Genomic DNA, 21,736 nt, shown 5'->3' on the forward strand with positions numbered 1-21,736 from the left:
TAAAGGGGTTGTCTCACTTCAGCAAGTGGCATTTATCATGTAGACAAAGTTAATACAAGGCACTTACTAATATATTGTTATTATCCATATTGCTTCCTTTGCTGGCTGGATTCATTTTTCCATCAAATTACAAACTGCTTGTTTCCATGGTTACAGACCACCCTCAAATCCATCAGTGGTGGTCGTGCTTGCAGACTATAGGAAAAAGCGTCAGCCTCTCTGGTGGACGGGACCATAGGAGCGCACATACGCTAGTTCTTTTTCCTATATTGTGCAAGCACAACCACCACTGATGGATTGCAGGGTGGTCTGTAACCATGGAAACAAGCAGTGCATAATATGATGGAAAAATGAATCCAGCCAGCAAAGGAAGCAATATGGATAATAACAATATGTTAGTAAGTTGCTTGTATTAACTTTCTCTACATGATAAATGCCACTTACTGAAGTGAGACAACCCCTTTAAGGGAAGGTGCTGAACATGCATCCCAGTACCAGGAAGACTGGACCTGACTCCTGTGGGGAGCTGGGTCATTAACATACTGGGAGCATGACTTGTGCAGAGGTTTTGTTACAGCAGTGGGTGTTGAACCCCTATGTCAACCATCCAGTTTAACTTTGGGCTAAGCCTAGTTGCTTTATCGTGGCAGTCCCCTCATATTCACTCTTTAATCTTTTTATAGGGATCTGGACTTCACTGCACGAATCCACCAGGCTATTGCCTCTTGGAGTAGTCCCAGTGTGGTTGACATCAGACCCTTGGGAGTAAGAGAACCCAGTTTGGGAACACTGAGGGATCTGGCAAACTCATAGTTGGTAACAGGCCAAGGTTAGGGCTGGCACAGTAATTTAAATCTGTGAAACAGCACTGAGGTCAGGACAGGGATGAAAGGGTTGGTATGGTAAGCAAGCATTGGTCAAGTCAAGCAGCAGAGAGTCAGTACGGGTATACAGGCAGAAGTCGGTACAGAGCAGACAACAGAACAGCACACCTTGACAGGGAACATAACAAACTATAGAACCTTATTGCTCAGGCACCCTCCCACTGGAGAAGTACTGGTGAAGATTGGGACGTGTGCACACTGACCCTTTAAGAGGTGAAGGGAGCACACACATGTCTTATGGGTGCAGGAGAGTGAGGCAAACTAACAGGCATGCTGCAGCCTGTGTGAGGAGGCAGAGAAGGCCTGGTGGCCAGGCCTAGCATGGAGAGGATAGCAGTGGGGGATAGGTCTGAAAATTAACATACCTGGCAAATATTGATAGAAATACATTGAATGTACAGCAAGTCAGGAAACGTTCTATAGGGTATATTGTAGTTGGAATCAAATGATCATTTTACTTTTCTCTGAATATGTTGGAAAGCTATGAGTTACTTAATTCACAGCAGACAAGAAAGAAACCTGCCAATACCAGCAAAGTCCTGCATGAATGCAAACCATTTTGGGAGCTGTGCGCCTCTGTTCTAATAACATAAGAAAACCAGCTTCAGGGCTAGCAAAGTTTATTAATAAAATATGAGCTGGATTTAGGTGCGAAAAAAGTTATATGGAAAATATTCCCATGTAGATAGCAGAAAATTATTAATAATGTGTTCAGAGTATAATGCAAGAAAAATGGAAGTGCCACGAAATACGATCTGTTACTATAGACATTCCAGACCCATAACCTGTATGAAGCAATGAAGAAGTCATACGCCTCAATAGCAGGTGATACATTTCCCTGCTAATAGAATATATTTTAAATACAAGCTTTCAAGTGCAGAGCTTTTCCCTTGGTTTTTTAAAAATCCAATCACTTTTATAAGTTCTTATCATCTGGGGCCAAAATACATTATCATTTTGTGTTCTTGAGCAGCTTTCAACATTCCTTTGAGGATCTGACTGCTGATATCATTTTAAAGTGATCTGCATTTTAAGAAATAATGTCCGACCACTGTATCTTTTATTATAATCTTAGTAGTACGACTGTCATCAACTCCCAGAGAAACACAGTCTGAAAGACCAATTGAAATCTTTTGTTCTTAATGCAAAACTGGAGCTGTAGTCACTTTTTGACCCATGCTGCATCTTTTATTGATGATGGGACTTTGAATACAGACCTAGGTGTATTATTTTATTTTCAACTGCAATGATGGAAATTATCTTCTGTGCTTGTAAAGTTTTCTATAAAACTTTTTGTACTTACCACAAGTGACAGATAAGGGAAGATATAACACAATGGTTGTGAGTGTGTACCGTAAATATCTTTCCACGTCTACCTATTTGTAAGTTGGACCGGTCCATAATTCTCTGTAATACTCATATCCCCAATAAACACCATGCACCCTTTTAAAGTCTAACGTTAGGCTCCAAAATTGGTAGGGGCCATAATATTTGTATACGTAAACACACAAATAAGGTATAAAAAATACAATGAAAATATTCACTATTTCATAATTATAGTACAGTGCCTCCATATGGGATAGTATATACGGTGATCTAAAAGAATGCTAGTTCTGTGACCATATAACCAGTGGTTAACATAAGAAGAGGTAGTTCCAGAAAAAGTGATCTGCAATAGACAGTGTCTGCAGGTACAGGTAAGCACCCCCACTCTCTATATGAGCTTCAGGTTCTGACATCAGAATGTGTGTTTTATACAAATATCAACTGAACATTTCCATTAAAGTGTTTTATATTAGAATAACTGATTGTTACTTTAGTGGTATGTTTGCCATGTGAGAACCATCATCTGGAGCCAGAGAATTATCTGAAGTGTAATTGTCTGAAATGTATTTGCAAGAGGTCCCTTTCCAATTGAGATTGAGAATTCTGCATGGCACTGTAGGAAGATAAGGTGCAATAACCAGTGGTTGATGGTAACTCCAGGACAGCAGTTGGGAATCATCTCCTCTTCAGTCTTAAATGGTGGCCATTGGATTATCCTACTTGCAGAACATTGTTTCCGATTGACATATAGGCAAGCAGGCAGATGGATATCTAGATCATCCGTCTGTTTATATATCTTTCTCTTATCCTTCTCTTTATCTAGCCATGTTCTGCAAGTAGAAATGATCCAACAAGTCACGGGAACCACTGACACCACGAAAACAGCTTACTATTATCTATTAGATTGCATGTAGGGAACTTAAAGCCCTATTAGACTGGTCGCCTTTTGGGCCAATTGTTGGTAACAAACACGAACGAGTATTTGTTCATGATAACTGGCCCATATAATCGTGCTGCTGATTGGCTGATCTTTCATTCAGAATGAAAGATGCAGGATTATCTATTGTTCTTTAGAAATGATAATCTTTAGAAATGAGTGGGGAAGTACAATTGTAGGATGTAATAGAGCGATGCAAATGAGCACTATTTGACGTGTTCATTAGGGTTGAGCAAGTAGGGTTCAGATTGCTGAATTGGAACCCATTCTTTTAAAAACGTTGTTAAGAATATCCATCCTACTGTAAAATGTATTGCCTCCGTGGAGGTCTTTCCGAAGTTTCAGCAAATGTTGCGAGACTTATCTCGCTCTATCATGTGCCACTTTGTTTATTCGCATAAATTACTGTATCAATCACTAAGCCGAACTCAGCTTCATGCCTCGTTAATGAAGCCGAGTTCAGCTTCGTATATTGATACAGTAATGTATGCGAATAAATGAAGTGACATGTGGTCTAGGTGAGACAAAGTAAGTCTCGCAATATTTGCAGAAACTTGGGAAAGACCTCAGCGGAGACAATACATTTTACAGTAGGACGGAGTCTATATTCTTAAGGTAGTTTTTAAAGGAATTGGGTTTGGATACAGCAATCCGAACCCGATTCGCTCAACCCTAGTGTTCATCATTGATGGGCGCTTGCCCAAACATTAGGCAGTCCAACAGTGCCTTTAACTGCTAAATGTTAAGCTTTTAACTTTAAATACGCAGATTTCTGACCAATCAGACCAATATTATAGGTGATGAAATTGAGTTGGCTGATTACACCCACTGATATTGTTACACTATTGGCCCATGTCCATGGCTCTCTTGCTCCCCTGGGCAGACACAGGTGCTGTACAACTTACCCTGCCACATCTAATGGTTTGCTGGCAGTCTGGGCTCCTGTACTTGCCTCTGCCAGTAATTTCCAACTAGATCCTTCTGCACTGCCATTAGTGAGTGCACGTTTTCCCTGCTCTTAAAGGGCCAGCTTACATGCATCATAGCTATCCTCTGGACACTTCAGGTTATTTAAGGCACCTTCCCCCTGGAGAGGTTGCCTGAGCTTGAGGTTTCCTAAATTGCTAGTAACCAATGAAGGTGTGCTGCTTTGTCTGCCCGTGTACTGACCTATGCCTGTTTACCGATTTTGACTCTCTGCTGGCTGTCGTGACCTTAGACATTTACTTTGTTAATCCTTTGTTGCCTGCCCTGACATCAAAATTGTTCTACCTGTTTCCTGACTATGAGTATTGCCTGACCCCTTGGTGCTTTGCACAAGTGTTTCTGATCTTAATGGGTCTGCCCCCAACCACACCGGGACTATTCCAAGAGGTGGCGGTCTGGTATCTCCCCTATAGTGAAGGCTGAATCCCTGTATAAGGGTTAAAGGGGAATAACAGGGGACCACCAGGACAATGCCCTCAGGTCTAGGCCAACCTCAAACCGGTTGGTTGGTGCACCCACTGCCGATAAGGCTACTTTCACACTCGCGTTTGGTGCGGATAACGGATCCGTTTGCATTATTCATGAAAAAAAAATTGCACCATATTGTGTCAGTGAAAATGGATCCTTCCCATTGACTTACATTGTAAGTCAGGACAGATCCGTTTGGCTCTGCATCGTCAGGCGGACACCAAAACGCTGCAAGCTGCATTTTAGTGTCCACCTGAAAAGCGCAACGGAGACCAAACGCAGCCAAATTTATGCATTCTGAACAGATCCTTATCTATTCAGAATGCATTGGGGCTGAACTGATCTGTTTTGGGCCGCTTGTGAGAGCCCCGAAACGGATCTCACAAGCGGACCCAAAAACGACAGTGTGAAAGTAGCCTAACAGATATTTTGTATGGTTAGAACCAATTCTCATCTTCATTTGTTAATATTTTCTAAAAATAAAACCTTTCTGTTCCCTATAATGGAGGAGTCTGTGCTACAATTATTGTGACTGGCAGAGAAATTTTTACACACATCAGTTTTCTGGCAGATGAGACAGATTTTAATTAGATTAAATGGCCATTTACATACAGCAATTCAGATTGATACTGGTCTGAAGTGACAGAAATTGATTTACATGTAAAAAAAAACTAAAAGGGCCTAAAAAGGTCACTTTTCATAGACTGATGACAATTATTGGGGATGAGAAATGCTTATTTGCAATAATTGCCCTATGTACAGATGGCGCCCAGAAAATGCATGTGATTGTATCTTTTGGCTGACCTCCGAAATCATTGTTTTTGGGCAGCAGATTGTACTGTGTAAACAGCGATCTGCTGTCCAGAAACAGCGACTTACATTTACTAATGCTATAGAAGAAAGACAGTGTAAACTTAAACAGACAGTCTGAAACTGTGTCACAGTTCTCACAGATGGCTGATAAATCTGGAGCACCTATAGTTTGTCTGGTATTACATTTTTGTTGGCTTGTTACTCCAAAAATGTACAAAACTTTTGGAGCAGTTTTTGTGGTATGGGGCCACATCCAAGCCATGTACCTTTCCTGTATATGCACACCCCTTTTACTATGCCACACCCCCTTATTGTTTTACTGTATAAAAGCCTGCAACACAAGCTATGAACTGTCAAATAAATATACATTTTTCTAAAGAGATTTTGATTACATTGTGTAACCTTCAGTCTTTAGATGATGGTGACGCTACCAACGCGTTTCGATCTATACGATCTTAATCATGGTCACCATGATTAAGATCGTATAGATCGAAACGCGTTGGAGCCATTACCATCATCTATGTGAAGAAACTGCATTCTTTTAAATTTATGAAATAAAGACTGAAGATTTTAATTTATCTCGGTGCTGGACATCTCTTACTACTTTTCTGGATCTGTACGGACTGGACCGGGTCCTTGCACGAGACACTATATGTGGAGGTGCTGGCTTACTCTTCTAATCGTTAATTGTGTAACCTTACCTTTTATAAAATGCTCCTGCCTCCACAGATTAACATCTGTTTATTAATGTAATGTAAGGCTACTTTCATACTTGTGTTGTTTATTCCAGCATTGAGATCCGGCAGAGGATCTCAATACCGGAATTAAACTGATCTGTTTTGATTTTGCACATCAGGATGCATCTGTTCCGTTAGAATGCGGTTGTGGGAAATCAAAACGGACAAAAAAATTGATCCGTCACTCAATACATTGAAAGTCGAGGGGTATCGGATCCGTTTTTTTAGGCTCCTACAAAACGTATCCGTCACCATTGTCATACATTGTTTTCAGTGACGGATCCGCTTTTTCCCCATTTTTTATAACTGGACACAAAACCACACCTTGCAGCGGTTTTGTGTCGGGTGACAAAACGGAATGCTGGCGGAACAGAAGACATCCTCATGCATCCGGAATTGATCTCTTTCATGAGGACTAAACGGAAACATTTTTCCGGTATTAAGATCCTCTGCCGGACCTCAATACCGGAAAACAATAAAGCAAGTGTGAAAGTAGCCTAAGACAAAGTTTTGTTGTTTGCTTTGTGTTCTGTAAAAATAACAGTAATTTATTTCCACAAGCAAAGTAAAAATTCCATTATCCGTTAGTTGACTAATAAATATAACGGTATACATCTTTGCTATCTTTAAATTCTATTCTGTGTCAGGAATAATCATTGTAATAACTGTTATATTGTAATATCTATTAGACGGAGCTACCACTGGAATTTACAGCAGATACTGCATCAGAATGGGGCAAATGGCATGGCACTGCTCTGATCCCATGGTCCTATTTCCCTCCTGGTGTTAACATGATGAATTCCTATGCTATCCATGGCTCTGGAATTGGCAGAGTTTATGAGTCCTTATACCCAATTCCTCCAAAGGAAATAGCTGAAGGACAAGGCCCCAATTTGTAAGTGTGATTAAGTTTATGTATCTCGTTATTGTGTTCTTAGAGTGGACTGTGCACAGGCTTTTAGGATGTGCACTTATTACTGATCGCTTTTGAATACTAAGTAATATTTTATTCAAATTCTCAGAATGTCAGTAGATTCCCACGCTTTTATCACTTATACACACCTTATGACATGGGTGGACATAGACAGTAGTGGGCCTCCCTGTGTAAGGACAGTATGTGGGCCGCTTACTGTTTAATAGCTAATTTAACAAGTATGCAGGGCTCAAAGTCTTACTTTGTTCTATGACTTTAGTTAATCCTTAATCAGATGGATCCCAAATTAATCATTTTAAGTTAAACAAACTTAAACTGGACCTTTTTTCTATTGTGGTATGGGCTCCCCTAAATTTACTAAGAGTGCACCTTATTCCTTTTTATGACTCTCTAGTTATCCCTTTATCTGGTGAATTCAGAATCTATTAAAAATGTTGAGCAAAGAAAATCTTGGTACCCTTTTTTATTGTGATATGCCCCCCCTTACCTAAAATGCCCCTGTGCAACTGCCCAATGATATGTCTTAGAAATCTAATGCTTCGTGCTAGAGAAATAGTGCTTTTTAATTCATATGCAAATGGACAGTTAAGTGCACCAAGAGCGGGCCCAAGCCACTCTGTGCACATTTACTCCTCCTGCTTCCTCTGCTAGACCTGGCTGGCCATGTAAATCAAGAAGGAGAGGCAAGGGCACCAGCATCTTTGAACCAGACATGCCATTTCCAGGGCATATCCAGAGATCATAATCAGTTCCAAACGTCCAGGACTTAGCAACAGCTCCCATCCACTGCCCATGCTCAGGGGGGCTACTGACTTTCATTTAAGAGACTCAGGCCCAGATTTACTAATCCTAAGTTTGGTAGGTTGTCCAGGCCTGCACCAGATTTATCACATTGGCTCAGGCTCCATGATGATTCTGGTGCAGTGATAGACATTTTTGTCTACCTCTTTGTAGCCCAACATAAATTGGAAATGTATTTGTTTCTTACCTCCCAGCCAAGCCTTGCCCTTTGTTGAGGAAGTCAGTCTTGTATGTTGACTTATTTTCATGCAATGCTTCTTGGGAAAGAATTATGCAAAGTAGCTCAGATGGGTCTCTGATTTGGCTCATATGAGCTGATTAGTGCAAGCCTCCAGTTGCACTAATAAAGTGCACCATTTCCCCTTATGTAATTCAAGGCATTTTGGCCATTGGGCAGGAAGCTTGTGCTGGCCTTCTTATTTCGGGAGCCGACAAATCAACTAGGGGTAACCCTCTTTTAATGTCAGCCTTTCTCATAATCATTTTCATCCTCATGATCATCAACACACACTTCCTAATTTTTTAAACGAAACACTCTTTTTGGACCTACAGTTTTGGCTTTATTGTTCATGGGCCGCAATTCAAGGGATGAATTTGTTATCTAGAAAGACGTAGCTGAAAATATATTGAGTTCAGGTCGATTTTCATTAGCCATTTTTACACTTTATTCATGTAGAATCAAGAAAAATAAGTATTCTGCCTAGTGCTTTTCTTTAAAAACTTACACCTTTCATATGCAATTATTATGCTGAAAGGCTGGTATGGGCTTGCTCTTTCTTTTCACAGAGCAGTTCATAGTGTGACATGTGTATTGAACTGTGCAATTAATATAATAAATTTATGCACATTTGTAAAATCCTCTACATGGAATTATTGCATAAAAGCTACACTTTTAAAAAAATGGTATTAAATTGCATGGAAAACAGGATTATTTTGGCTTTTATGGAACCATGTGACCTTGTATAGCTACATGAAGTCTACTCTGCATTTTGATGAGTGTGTCACCTATCAGACTCTTGGGCTGTACATATGTTTAGTTATAGCACAGGACAATGTAATCAACCTAAGGGTCATTTTTGTAGCACAACACAGACTGGAAATGTATTTGTTTTCTTTTACCTCCCCTTCATTTTCCTCTTCTATTTTCTTTCTATCTCTTCTACTTCTCTTTTTCTTGTTTAAACTCTGTTTTCATATTTTATCATCTTTGTCTAATTAGCTCTTTTATAGTGTCACTACCTACCCACCGTGTCCTCTTATATGGTTGGAGGGGTGGGGGGGGGGGGCACGGGTATCACACTACTCACCTGGTTTCTGTTGTACTGGTGTCCTGGACCCACCTGCCCATCATAATCATCTGGCATTCTACCTGCTGCAGGCCACTTCTACTAACCCTCATCTTCACCAGCCAATGGCTGGCTAACCTGAAGTACCTATGGCACCTTTCCCTATGTGAGGGTACCTGAGCAATAGGTAGTCTAGCTTACTAGTTCCCTGTGAAGGTGTACTATTCTGTTTGTCTTCCCTTGTACTGACTTCTGCTTGTATACTGATTCTGACCCTGCACTGTGTGATCCGACCTGTGTTTGTTTTGACCATTTGCTGCCTGCTCTGACCTTGGACTTGTTTATTAGATTTGCATGAAATCTGCCTTACTATGGGTTTAAATGACCCCTTGGTCCTTCACACCAGTATCTCTGACCCCTGTGGGTTAAAGGGTGAATGCCAGGGGACTGCCACAATAATGCTCTTAGGATTAACCCAATGTCCAACCGGTTGATTAATGCAATGGTTCTGTACCCCTTGCCCATAACAGGCACCTTCCCTTTTTCCTTTCCTTGTCTCTTCTCACCTATTCCTTTCTTAGCCGTTCCTTTCTTCTCTTTAATCATCTTCTGCTCAAATGTTGTCTTCCCGTCTGCTTTCTTCTACTTCTTCATGTATATCTTACCTCTTTTCTAGCTAGTCTTCTCTTTGTCAGACCATTAATTCCCCAGGCTTGTTTTTTTTACTTGCACCTTCTTCTAATTTTCCTTTTATATTTGCTTCTCTTTAGTGATGAGCAAGCATGCTCGGCCGAGCTGCTGTTCGGCTCGAGCATCGCTATGCTTGGCAGATCCGAGTGCTCGGCTGAATAATTCGGGTGCTCGCATACAATGGAAGTAAATGGGAGAGCCCCAGGCACCCCCTGCTCAGAAGAGAAGAGGGTGTCAGGTTCATAAAAAAAGGTTAGAAATTGATGGAAACCCCATCAAAAAGGTTTGGCAACAGCATTAAGAGGATAGCTGGATGCATCTTAGACTCCTATTATGTACGACATACAATAGACAACCACACAAAGGCTATATGCCAAAAGCCAGGTATGTACAAGCCATCCATCTATCCATGAGACAGATAACAGCCAGCATACCTTACAATGGCTGCCTTGTGCACTATGAGATATTCTGAACCAACTCTCATCTGATTGAGAACCAGTAAACCTCAAAGTTATTTTGCATCTGTTGGATGGCTTGGTTGGACCTGCACACCTAGATCAATATCATTAAGGCGACAAAAAGTTTTCCCATTTTCCTAACATAATATTCAATAACCTTTCTATACAGTTTTGTCATGTAAAAACTAATTTGCATAAACATGGGCATATGGGAAAGACATGCAAATGAGCAGAATCTGCCTTTTTTTTCAGCTGTCAAATATTCTTGTCAGAAGACTATGAAACCAATAGAGGGTGCTATTGAGTAATGAACAGCGTCCTCTATTGGTTTCACAGTCTTATGATAAGACAAATATTCTTGTCAGAAGACTATGAAACCAATATAGGGCGCTATTGAGTTATGAACAGCTCATGATTCCAGCTAGTGTCCACTGCTAAAAAAATTGCAGATACAAGTCATACGATATACAGAAATAGTGTTATGTACATAGTGAGTTATGTATGCCTTAAATGGTATGTACACCTTTGAGGACTTTTTTTTATTATCGCATTGTACTCATTTTGAGCTAAATATATATTTTTCAATTGGTCTTTATTAAAAATATGGCTTCCTTTTTTCCTGTACAGAGCGGACATGCTGAAGTGGCAGTCTGTGGATTTTCTGTCTTTTCCATCATCTGGGGAGCAGACAGACTCCTTATCTCTGTTCTCTGACATTATAACCACTCATTATAGCTCACTTTTTTTCTGATAAGAATGTGGCCTAAAGGGGTTGTCCGAGTTATTTTTTTGTTCTTTGTATGTTTCTAACTAATCAAATGTAACAGTTTTGACATTAACTTACTGCATCTGTAGCGGCTCCTTTCTCAGATTTCACTGAGGGTCACATGACCTGTGATGTCAACTTCTCTCCCTGCTCTGATGATGATTTGTGCACAAACCTGAAAGAGCAGATGTGTGTGTCTGTACACGAGACGTCACTGTGCTGGCCATGCCCCCCTTCACTGCCGTCTGCTGCTGTCTGCTCTCTCCCTGGATTCTTAACCCCGTCAGCTGTACAGACTCAGGGCTGAAGGCTTTACTGAGTAGCTGCAGGCAATGAGGAGACAAATACTGGGAACAGGCTGGGCATAGACTAGAGGAGTTCTGCACAAGAACAGGTAGGGGGAAGATCCTGTGTGTATCAACAGTGTCCTTGTACAGCTGGGACTTGTAGTCCTAGAAATACAACATGCTGCTGAGTCTTCCAGCAGGCAGACATGTCACTCAGGGCAGCACTTATATTTACTCCCTTTACAGAGCAGGGGGAGGGGCACACATTGTTGTTATTGCAGGTAAACAAAGGGCCAGAAGTGGACCAGGGAAATGAGGAAATATATATATATTTTTTGCCTAAAACTTGCTTAGCTTAGTTATATATTGCTGCCCATCAGATTTACAGTGCTATATTTTTTTTTTTCAGAACTCGGACAACCCCTTTAAATAAGTGTTTCTAGCCTCTTAGTAGTTTAGAGATAATGGTTATTAGATGACCGGCACAAAGTGAAAGTGGAAGTACCAGTCATACAGCTAGAAAAACAGTTAACTCTTTGTGACAGAACAGCTCAATATTTTTAATAAAGGTCAATTGAAAAAATGATTTTTAGCCAAAAATTAGTAACATGATATCATAAAATAATTGCCTCCAAAGGTGTACATAGCCTTTAAGAATTGTAGTTCAGTGCTTGTGACTTAGTTTACAGTTACCAACATAAGAATCACATTTAAGGGGTCTCTGGTTTAGGAGACCCATTACATATAGCCTTTTAGGCTAGTTAAAAGGAGTCCCTCATTCAGGGTCTTCATCTATTATATATTTTCCCTGCCAAGGTGTTGCAATAGAAATAAACACATGCTGCCAGGTGCCCCCTATATTCCAGCTAATGGTCCAGGGATCTAGCAGTGGGGCACTTTGTGATCAGCGTGTTTTTGAGGATGTAGCAACAATCATTGCTTTACTCTGTCAAGAAGTTAATAAAAAGGGTTAACACATTAGAAAGTTGCTTACTTTTTAATTTTATCTAAGAACATAATGACACAATAACGTCAATCCTACTAACACTATGTGCACGTTGACAAAGTCATGATGAAAAAGAAGCAACGGAGCAGCAGGCAATGCACCTATAATGTCTGTCAAGCATATCGCACAAAGAAATAAAGTGGTAAAAAAGAGTCTTTACAGCTTTAATGTGCAGGAAAGAGCTTTTATAGAATACTTTGGAAACTAATGATTACTTGTCATTTTCTCAGCATGTTAAATCATTAGCAAAAAGAGAATGTTCCATTGTTTGCTGAGAGGTACATTCAAAAGTAACAATCAGTATGGCTGCACTTCCTGTTGTCACTTTTGGAAAAATGTCCAACGTGACAAAACAGAATAAATGCTAAAATCTAATTCTTGAAAGAAGTGCAATGACCCAGTGGATCACTACAAAGGTTTAATTTAATAACAAACAGTTAACCTTGCGTTAAAGAGTTAAATGTTGTGATTTATTGTTAAAGAACGTTTTCTCTTATGAAATATGTATACCTAGTGGTTATGTATGGGCAACAAATAGTTAACACTGGCAGTCCAATTTAGGTTTCTGGGAGACAGGCTGGACCTTTTCTCCCCTGCTTGTAGAGTAGATTGTGTGTCTAGTCAACAGTGCAGGAAGTAACATGGGCATAGGTGGAACCTTCATCCCTGAGATTAAAATCTGCCAGATGTCAACTTAACTAAGAGACTACCCCTGAGAGAAAAAGAACAGACATCCACATATGGTAGAGGGCCACTTCAGAGACCATGCCTGAAAAGCTAACTCTGTAATATACCTTGGAACTGTGACTATTGCTGCTATATGTACTACAACTCCTATCATCTATTCAGTAAAGAGAGACTTTATTTATTGCAGCCAAACAGGCATGGTCATTAACTCCACCATGGTCCGCCGGTCCCTAACTACCTCGGCCTTCCACTCATCTACCTAACATCAAGGGCACCCCAGCTACCATCAGGCAAGAGCCCCAATGCCAGGGTGTGCACTGAGGGGAAAAAAGGGTTGCAACCCCTTATTCACTGCATGGCTTCAAGGAGCACTTGAGTGAGGATAGCCACCATGAACCACCACCACTCTTATCAGCACCACATCTACTCCTCCTCTCCTCCCATCTCTCCCCCTGTGGGCATGCTGCAGAAGGAGGCATGATAACATGCAATGGGGGATCCTGAGAGGTGTACCCACCACAGAAAAGTGGATTTAGCCTTTAATCATATTATTTTATATAAATATACAGTACAGACCAAAAGTTTGGACACACCTTCTCATTCAAAGAGTTTTTTTTATTTTCATGAATATGAAAATTGTAGATTCACACTGAAGGCATCAAAACTATGAATTAACACATGTGGAATTATATACATAACAAAAAAGTGTGAAACAACTGAAAATATGTCATATTCTAGGTTCTTCAAAGTAGCCACCTTTTGCTTTGATTACTGCTTTGCACACTCTTGGCATTCTCTTGATGAGCTTCAAGAGGTAGTCCCCTGAAATGGTTTTCACTTCACAGGTGTGCCCTGTCAGGTTTCATAAGTGGGATTTCTTGACTTATAAATGGGGTTGGGGTTGGATACACAGCTGATAGTCCTACTGAATAGACTGTTAGAATTTGTATTATGGCAAGAAAAAAGCAGCTAAGTAAAGAAAAACGAGTGCCCATCATTACTTTAAGAAATAAAGGTCAGTCAGTCAGCTGAAAAATTGGGAAAACTTTGAAAGTGTCCCCAAGTGCAGTCACAAAAACCATCAAGTGCTACAAAGAAACTGGCTCACATGCGGACCGCCCCAGGAAAGGAAGACCAAGAGTCACCTCTGCTGTGGAGGATAAGTTCATCCGAGTCACCAGCCTCAGAAATCGCAGGTTAACAGCAGCTCAGATTAGAGACCAGGTCAATGCCACACAGAGTTCTAGCAGCAGACACATCTCTAGAACAACTGTTAAGAGAAGACTGTGTGAATCAGGCCTTCATGGTAGGATATCTGCTAGGAAACCACTGCTAAGGACAGGCAACAAGCAGAAGAGACTTGTTTGGGCTAAAGAACACAAGGAATGGACATTAGACCAGTGGAAATCTGTGCTTTGGTCTGATGAGTCCAAATTTGAGATCTTTGGTTCCAACCACCGTGTCTTTGTGCGACGCAGAAAAGGTGAACGGATGGACTCTACATGCCTGGTTTCCACCGTGAAGCATGGAGGAGGAGGTGTGATGGTGTGGGGGTGCTTTGCTGGTGACACTGTTGGGGATTTATTCAAAATTGAAGGCATACTGAACCAGCATGGCTACCACAGCATCTTGCAGTGGCATGCTATTCCATCCGGTTTGCGTTTAGTTGGACCATCATTTATTTTTCAACAGGACAATGACCACAAACACACCTCCAGGCTGTGTAAGGGCTATTTGACCATGAAGGAGAGTGATGGGGTGCTGCGCCAGATGACCTAGCCTCCACAGTCACCAGACCTGAACCCAATCGAGATGGTTTGGGGTGATCTGGACCGCAGAGTGAAGGCAAAAGGGCCAACAAGTGCTAAGCATCTCTGGGAACTCCTTCAAGACTGTTGGAAGACCATTTCAGGTGACTACCTCTTGAAGCTCATCAAGAGAATGCCAAGAGTGTGCAAAGCAGTAATCAAAGCAAAAGGTGGCTACTTTGAAGAACCTAGAATATGAGATATTTTCAGTTGTTTCACACTTTTTTGTTATGTATATAATTCCACATGTGTTAATTCATAGTTTTGATGCCTTCAGTGTGAATCTACAATTTTCATAGTCATGAAAATAAAGAAAACTCTTTGAATGAGAAGGTGTGTCCAAACTTTTGGTCTGTACTGTATATATATATATATATATATATATATATATATATATTTGTTTATCAGTTTGTTTACTTTTATAGCCATCGTCTGGAATATTTCAAAGAATTTAACCTGCAATGGATTATGGGAGAAGAATGGCAACAGCCGAACTCTGCCCTCTGGGAATCTTCTGCATGAAAGTTTCTGGTATCTTTTTTACAAAAACAAATGAGTACAAGCTTAATACACTTTCTGATTTAGTGTTTAAAGAGGGCCTTTCATGGGTCCAGACATTATGAAATACCTAGCAGGTTATGTAGAGCATAGAGCAGGGATCTAATAGCGCATACTATTTTTCCTGGGCGCCGCTCCGTTCGCCCCCTGTGCCCCTGTTAAATTCTCCCGCCTGGTATGCTAATTAATAGCATCGGAACAGGGAGGAGGAGACGCCAGGGTTTCTCAATGGGTGTCTCCTTCTCTCTGCTGTAGCTCGGTCCAATCACAAAGAAGAACGTCACAGCCAGGGAGAAAAAATAACTCACCTTCTCCCTGCTGTGACGATCTCTGCTGTGATTGGACCGCGCTACAGCCAGGGAGAATGAGACGGCCATTGTGAAACAGGGAAGTCTCCTCCTCCCTGTACCGATGGTAATCATTAGCATACCAGCCAGGAAAACTGCAGGGGGGCACAGCAGGCGAACAGAGCGGCGCCCAGAAAAAATAGTAAGCAATATTACATCCCTGCACTATGTCCTACATAACCTGCTAGGTATTTCATAATGTCTGGACCCATGAAAGGTCCTCTTTAAAAGGATTGTCTGGGAGTTTTATATTGATAACCTATCCTCAGGATTTTATTCCATTTTCCTTAGCTTTTCTTCCTTTTTTTACAGATGAGACTTGAAAAAGGTCACCATGACCGAAATGTCATTCATCTGAGAAACAACATTCAAAATTATGATTTACTCCTTTTTTATACATACCGCTGAAATAATGGAAAATTATGTAGAAAAACTATTTGAAGAAATAAATTTATTTTGCGTGTGCACTGAATCTATCTAGAATACTGATAGGGTTGAAGAACCTTTTTTGGTCGCAACGCAGCAATATATGGTGTGCTATTACAATATATATTTACTATCCTCAGGATAGGTCATCGATATCTGATTAGTGAGGGTCTGACCCGGACCACCCACACTAATCAGCTGTTTAAAGAGGCCTTGGATCCCCAGGGAGCACTGGGGCCCTCTCACAGCTTATCAAGCACAGCACTGTACTTTGTATAGTGGCTGTGCATGGTATTGCAACCCAGGCCCATTCACTTGAATGGGACTAAGCTGCAAATAGGCCATGCGACCAATGAACTGACATCACTGGCCTCTTCAAACAGCTGATTCACAGGGCGTTTTGGGAGTTGGACCCCCAACAATCTGATATTGATGGCCTAATCAATGTTAGTGCCATTTTGGATGTTAAAGGGATTTCTCACTTTTAATTTAATAAAGCTTTAATCACTGTATAAAAGAGGGCTCTGCAATTTTATAATACATTTCACTGATAGTTTGCTACAGTGGATCAGTCTACAGTTCAGGTCTTTTGGCTCACAGAGCATTGTTTAGGGTAAATCAAAATTTTTTATTTATATAGTCACACGACAAATAAAAATGTGATATTACAAGTAAGTCATCAATGCAAGACAAACTATCTCCAAGTATAAGATGAAACAACAACTCATAAAAAAAGGAATATTAACCCTTTTAACCCTGGGCCAGTTTTCACCTTCCTGCCCAGGCCATTTTTTGCAAATCTGACACGTGTCACTTTATGTGGTAATAACTTTAAAATGCTTTTACTTATCCAGCCCATTCTGAGACAGTTTTTTCATCACATATTGTACTTCATTTAATAAGAATTTGAGGCACTCAGTCCGTAGGTTATGCAATTCAAATAATTTTTTTATTTTTATTATTATTCATGTTTTCTGCACCATCCATATGCCCGTGAAAAATAAGGAATGACAGATTATTTCTGACCAGACGTTTCGGTCACGGTGGACCTTCATCAGTGGTCATGTTATCTGGAATATACATATTGAAGTGTTTTACATATACATGGAATGCAGAGCATGAAGTCACAAAATAAATAAAGTAACATAGAACAAAAAATAAATAAATTAAATTACAAGCAAAATTTCATAGTGTTGTCGCAGCAGAGTGAATACTGTCCAGGGGTTGGTAAAAACATCTGAGTGTGCGTAATCGTGAAAAATTCATATATTTATAACAATCAAATGGTTAGTAAAACATGATTATCTACGCTGGAGGAAGTATAGGGGGGGCAATAGATAGAGGGGGGAGGTGTCCAGGGAGTACATAAGTAAATAAATAAAGCCTATGGGAGATATTGGGCATATTGATATCCCGCAAATGTCAGGTAAAGCAACCTGTAGTATATCCCATGGGATCTGTCGTATGGTCCCATGGATATTCACAGATGCATGGATTCTCAGAAACACAAACTTATGGCATACACAGTTGTGGCATTGTATTAATGAGATTATAAAGTTTCATGAGGAGCGTCATCAAAGCATTTACAGATCCATGGATTTACATAATAGACACATGGCTGTGGCATAGCATAAGTATGTGGTTTCATGGGAAGCGTCACCCAGATATAAAGCTATGTAGGAGCAAATATAGATGCACATAAATCACATAGACATAGATGCACAAAAATCACAGAGATCACATGGTGGCAGCATAGTGGACCCAAGAAATCGGTGAATCGAATTTCACAAAGGTAACCTGTGGAGAAAGCATTGCAAATGGTTATCTACCTGTATGCTGGGTAAAGGTATGCTTGGGCGCTGGATGCAGGAGTGTGTAGGCTTTGAGCTGCTGTTTAAATAGCACACTGTCCGGCGATAGCGATCACCTGACAGGAAGTCATGTGTCATCTGGAACGCATGTATGCGTTCCAAAGGGCGGAAGTCTCAGCTAGGGCTGTGGATTATGGTAATTCCGGTCACATGACCGGCTGTAGTGAACTGTGGAGTTGTTCATGCGTTCCACACTGTGTAAAAGGGGCGGAGTTAATATGTTAATGCGTTCCACTGCATGGCCAGACATTATATCTTACTGTGTGTAATAAGGTTGGAAGAGAGATGGGATGCGATCTACATGTGCAACAATATGGTTGGAATGGGAGATGGGATCTAATCTATATACACAATATTGTTGATCTGGAAGATCCCCTACCTTGACTATATCTATACCCTTATGTTATCTACATATCCTTTGGACCTAACAGCCATACAGGCACACACGTATGGAATATGCCATAACATAATTTGCTTTACGCTATTGACTGTTCCCCATAGGTCACAATAGGATGATTTTAGTACTTAGTTATCCTCAGATCATTATAGATACCATAGAGAGTGTGGATCCAACTCACATAATACTCCAAATATTAAGCTTATGACCTGTCATATCCATGAGGCCACTTCTCCACCCCTAGCTCCTCCCCCAGTCTTTTTGTCACCTCCCCCAACTACCTCCCGGATGATCTATCCACATTATACACCATTATCCTATATCCCCTTCTTCCAGATCAACAATATTGTGTATATAGATTAGATCCCATCTCCCATTCCAACCATATTGTTGCACATGTAGATCGCATCCCATCTCTCTTCCAACCTTATTACACACAGTAAGATATAATGTCTGGCCATGCAGTGGAACGCATTAACATATTAACTCCGCCCCTTTTACACAGTGTGGAACGCATGAACAACTTCACAGTTCACTACAGCCGGTCATGTGACCGGAATTACCATAATCCACAGCCCTAGCTGAGACTTCCGCCCTTTGGAACGCATACATGCGTTCCAGATGACACATGACTTCCTGTCAGGTGATCGCTATCGCCGGACAGTGTGCTATTTAAACAGCAGCTCAAAGCCTACACACTCCTGCATCCAGCGCCCAAGCATACCTTTACCCAGCATACAGGTAGATAACCATTTGCAATGCTTTCTCCACAGGTTACCTTTGTGAAATTCGATTCACCGATTTCTTGGGTCCACTATGCTGCCACCATGTGATCTCTGTGATTTTTGTGCATCTATGTCTATGTGATTTATGTGCATCTATATTTGCTCCTACATAGCTTTATATCTGGGTGACGCTTCCCATGAAACCACATACTTATGCTATGCCACAGCCATGTGTCTATTATGTAAATCCATGGATCTGTAAATGCTTTGATGACGCTCCTCATGAAACTTTATAATCTCATTAATACAATGCCACAACTGTGTATGCCATAAGTTTGTGTTTCTGAGAATCCATGCATCTGTGAATATCCATGGGACCACACGACAGATCCCATGGGATATACTACAGGTTGCTTTACCTGACATTTGCGGGATATCAATATGCCCAATATCTCCCATAGGCTTTATTTATTTACTTATGTACTCCCTGGACACCTCCCCCCTCTATCTATTGCCCCCCCTATACTTCCTCCAGCGTAGATAATCATGTTTTACTAACCATTTGATTGTTATAAATATATGAATTTTTCACGATTACGCACACTCAGATGTTTTTACCAACCCCTGGACAGTATTCACTCTGCTGCGACAACACTATGAAATTTTGCTTGTAATTTAATTTATTTATTTTTTGTTCTATGTTACTTTATTTATTTTGTGACTTCATGCTCTGCATTCCATGTATATGTAAAACACTTCAATATGTATATTCCAGATAACATGACCACTGATGAAGGTCCACCGTGACCGAAACGTCTGGTCAGAAATAATCTGTCATTCCTTATTTTTCACGGGCATATGGATGGTGCAGAAAACATGAACAATAATAAAAATAAAAAAATTATTTGAATTGCATAACCTACGGACTGAGTGCCTCAAATTCTTATTAATTGGATACGGCTTAAGTAGCCCTTGATCGGCACCGGTGATACCACCCCTAAAACGGAGTGCGGTTCCCCATTTTTCTATAGATATTGTACTTCATGACAGTGGTAAAATTGAGTAAAAAAATGGCATTTTTATTTATAAAAAATACCAAATTTACCCAATTTTTTAAAAAATGTGCAAATTCCAAATAAAAAAATTTCTACTATTATAATAGATAGTAATAACTCCAAAAATAGTTATTACTTTACATTCCCCATATGTCTACTTCATGTTTGGATCATTTTGTGAATGCCATTTTATTAGAAGGCTTAGGCCCCTTTCACACGGGCGAGTATTTCGCGCGGATGCGATGCGTGAGGTGAACGCATTGCACCCGCACTGAATACCGACCCATTCATTTCTATGGAGCTGTTCAGATGAGCGGTGATTTTCACGCATCACTTGTGTGTTGCGTGAAAATCGCAGTATGCTCTATATTCTGCGTTTTTCACGCAACGCAGGCCCCATAGAAGTGAATGGGGTTGTGTGAAAATCGCAAGCATCCGCAAGCAAGTGCGGATGCGGTGCGATTTTCACGCATGGTTGCTAGGTGACAGTCTATTCACTGTATTATTTTCCCTTATAACATGGTTATAAGGGAAAATAATAGCATTCTGAATACAGAATGCTTAGTAGGTGATCAATTGAGGGTTAAAAAATAAATAAAAAATTAACTCACCTTCTCCTCTTGTTCGCGTAGTTCCCGGTCTCTTCTTTACTTCTTTAATGATGAACTACCGGCTAGGACCTGTGGTGACGTCAGATCACATGCTCCAATCACATGGTCCATCACCACGGTGATGGACCATGTGATTGGAGCATGTGATCTGACGTCACCAAAGGTCCTTTAGCCCACAGCTCATCATTAAAGAAGTAAAGAAGAGACCGGGAACTACGCAAACAAGAGGAGAAGGTGAGTTAATTTTATTTTATTTTTTTAACCCTCAATTGATCACCTACTAAGCATTCTGTATTCAGAATGCTATTATTTTTCCTTATAACCATGTTATAAGGGGAAATAATAACATCTACACAACACCTAACCCAAGCCCGAACTTCTGTGAAAAAGTTCGGGTTTAGGTACCAAACACGCGTGATTTTTCTCACGTGAGTGCAAAACGCATTACAATGTTTTGCACTCGTGCGGAAAAATCGCGGGTGTTCCCGCAACTCACCCGCACATTTTCCTGCAACGCCCGTGTGAAAGAGGCCTTAGAAGTTTAGAAGCAAATCTTGACATTTTTCAATTTCCAAAACCCACTTTTTAGTTCTGAAGTCACTTTGTGAGATTTACATAATAGAAACCACCCAATTTTTTTTATAAACTACACCCCTCAAGGTATTCAAAACTGATTTTATGAACTTTCCTAACCCTTTAGGTGTTCCACAAGAATTAATGGAAAATGGAGATGAAATTTCAGAATGTCCCTTCTTTGGCAGATTTTCCATTTTAATCCATCTTTTTTCCATTAACAAAGCAAGCGTTAAGAGCCAAACAAAACTCAATATTTATTGCCCTGATTCTGTAGTTTACAGAAACACCCCATATG

General features: G+C 40.5%; 1 protein-coding gene across 1 annotated transcript in view; it reads left to right on the forward strand.

Moving 5' to 3' along the window:
* The window catches only part of LOC120990988 (UPF0462 protein C4orf33 homolog), a 112,774-nt gene extending 97,377 nt beyond the window's left edge, over positions 1 to 15,397 (forward strand). The window contains exons 7-8 of the mRNA XM_040419880.1: positions 6,842 to 7,047; positions 15,301 to 15,397. Coding sequence (XP_040275814.1) covers positions 6,842 to 7,047; positions 15,301 to 15,397 — 303 coding nt within the window. The remainder of the gene's footprint in view (positions 1 to 6,841; positions 7,048 to 15,300) is intronic.
* The last annotated feature ends 6,339 nt before the right edge of the window (positions 15,398 to 21,736 follow it).

Source organism: Bufo bufo, chromosome 2 (assembly GCF_905171765.1).
Source record: "Bufo bufo chromosome 2, aBufBuf1.1, whole genome shotgun sequence".
NCBI classification, from domain to species: Eukaryota; Metazoa; Chordata; class Amphibia; order Anura; family Bufonidae; genus Bufo; species Bufo bufo.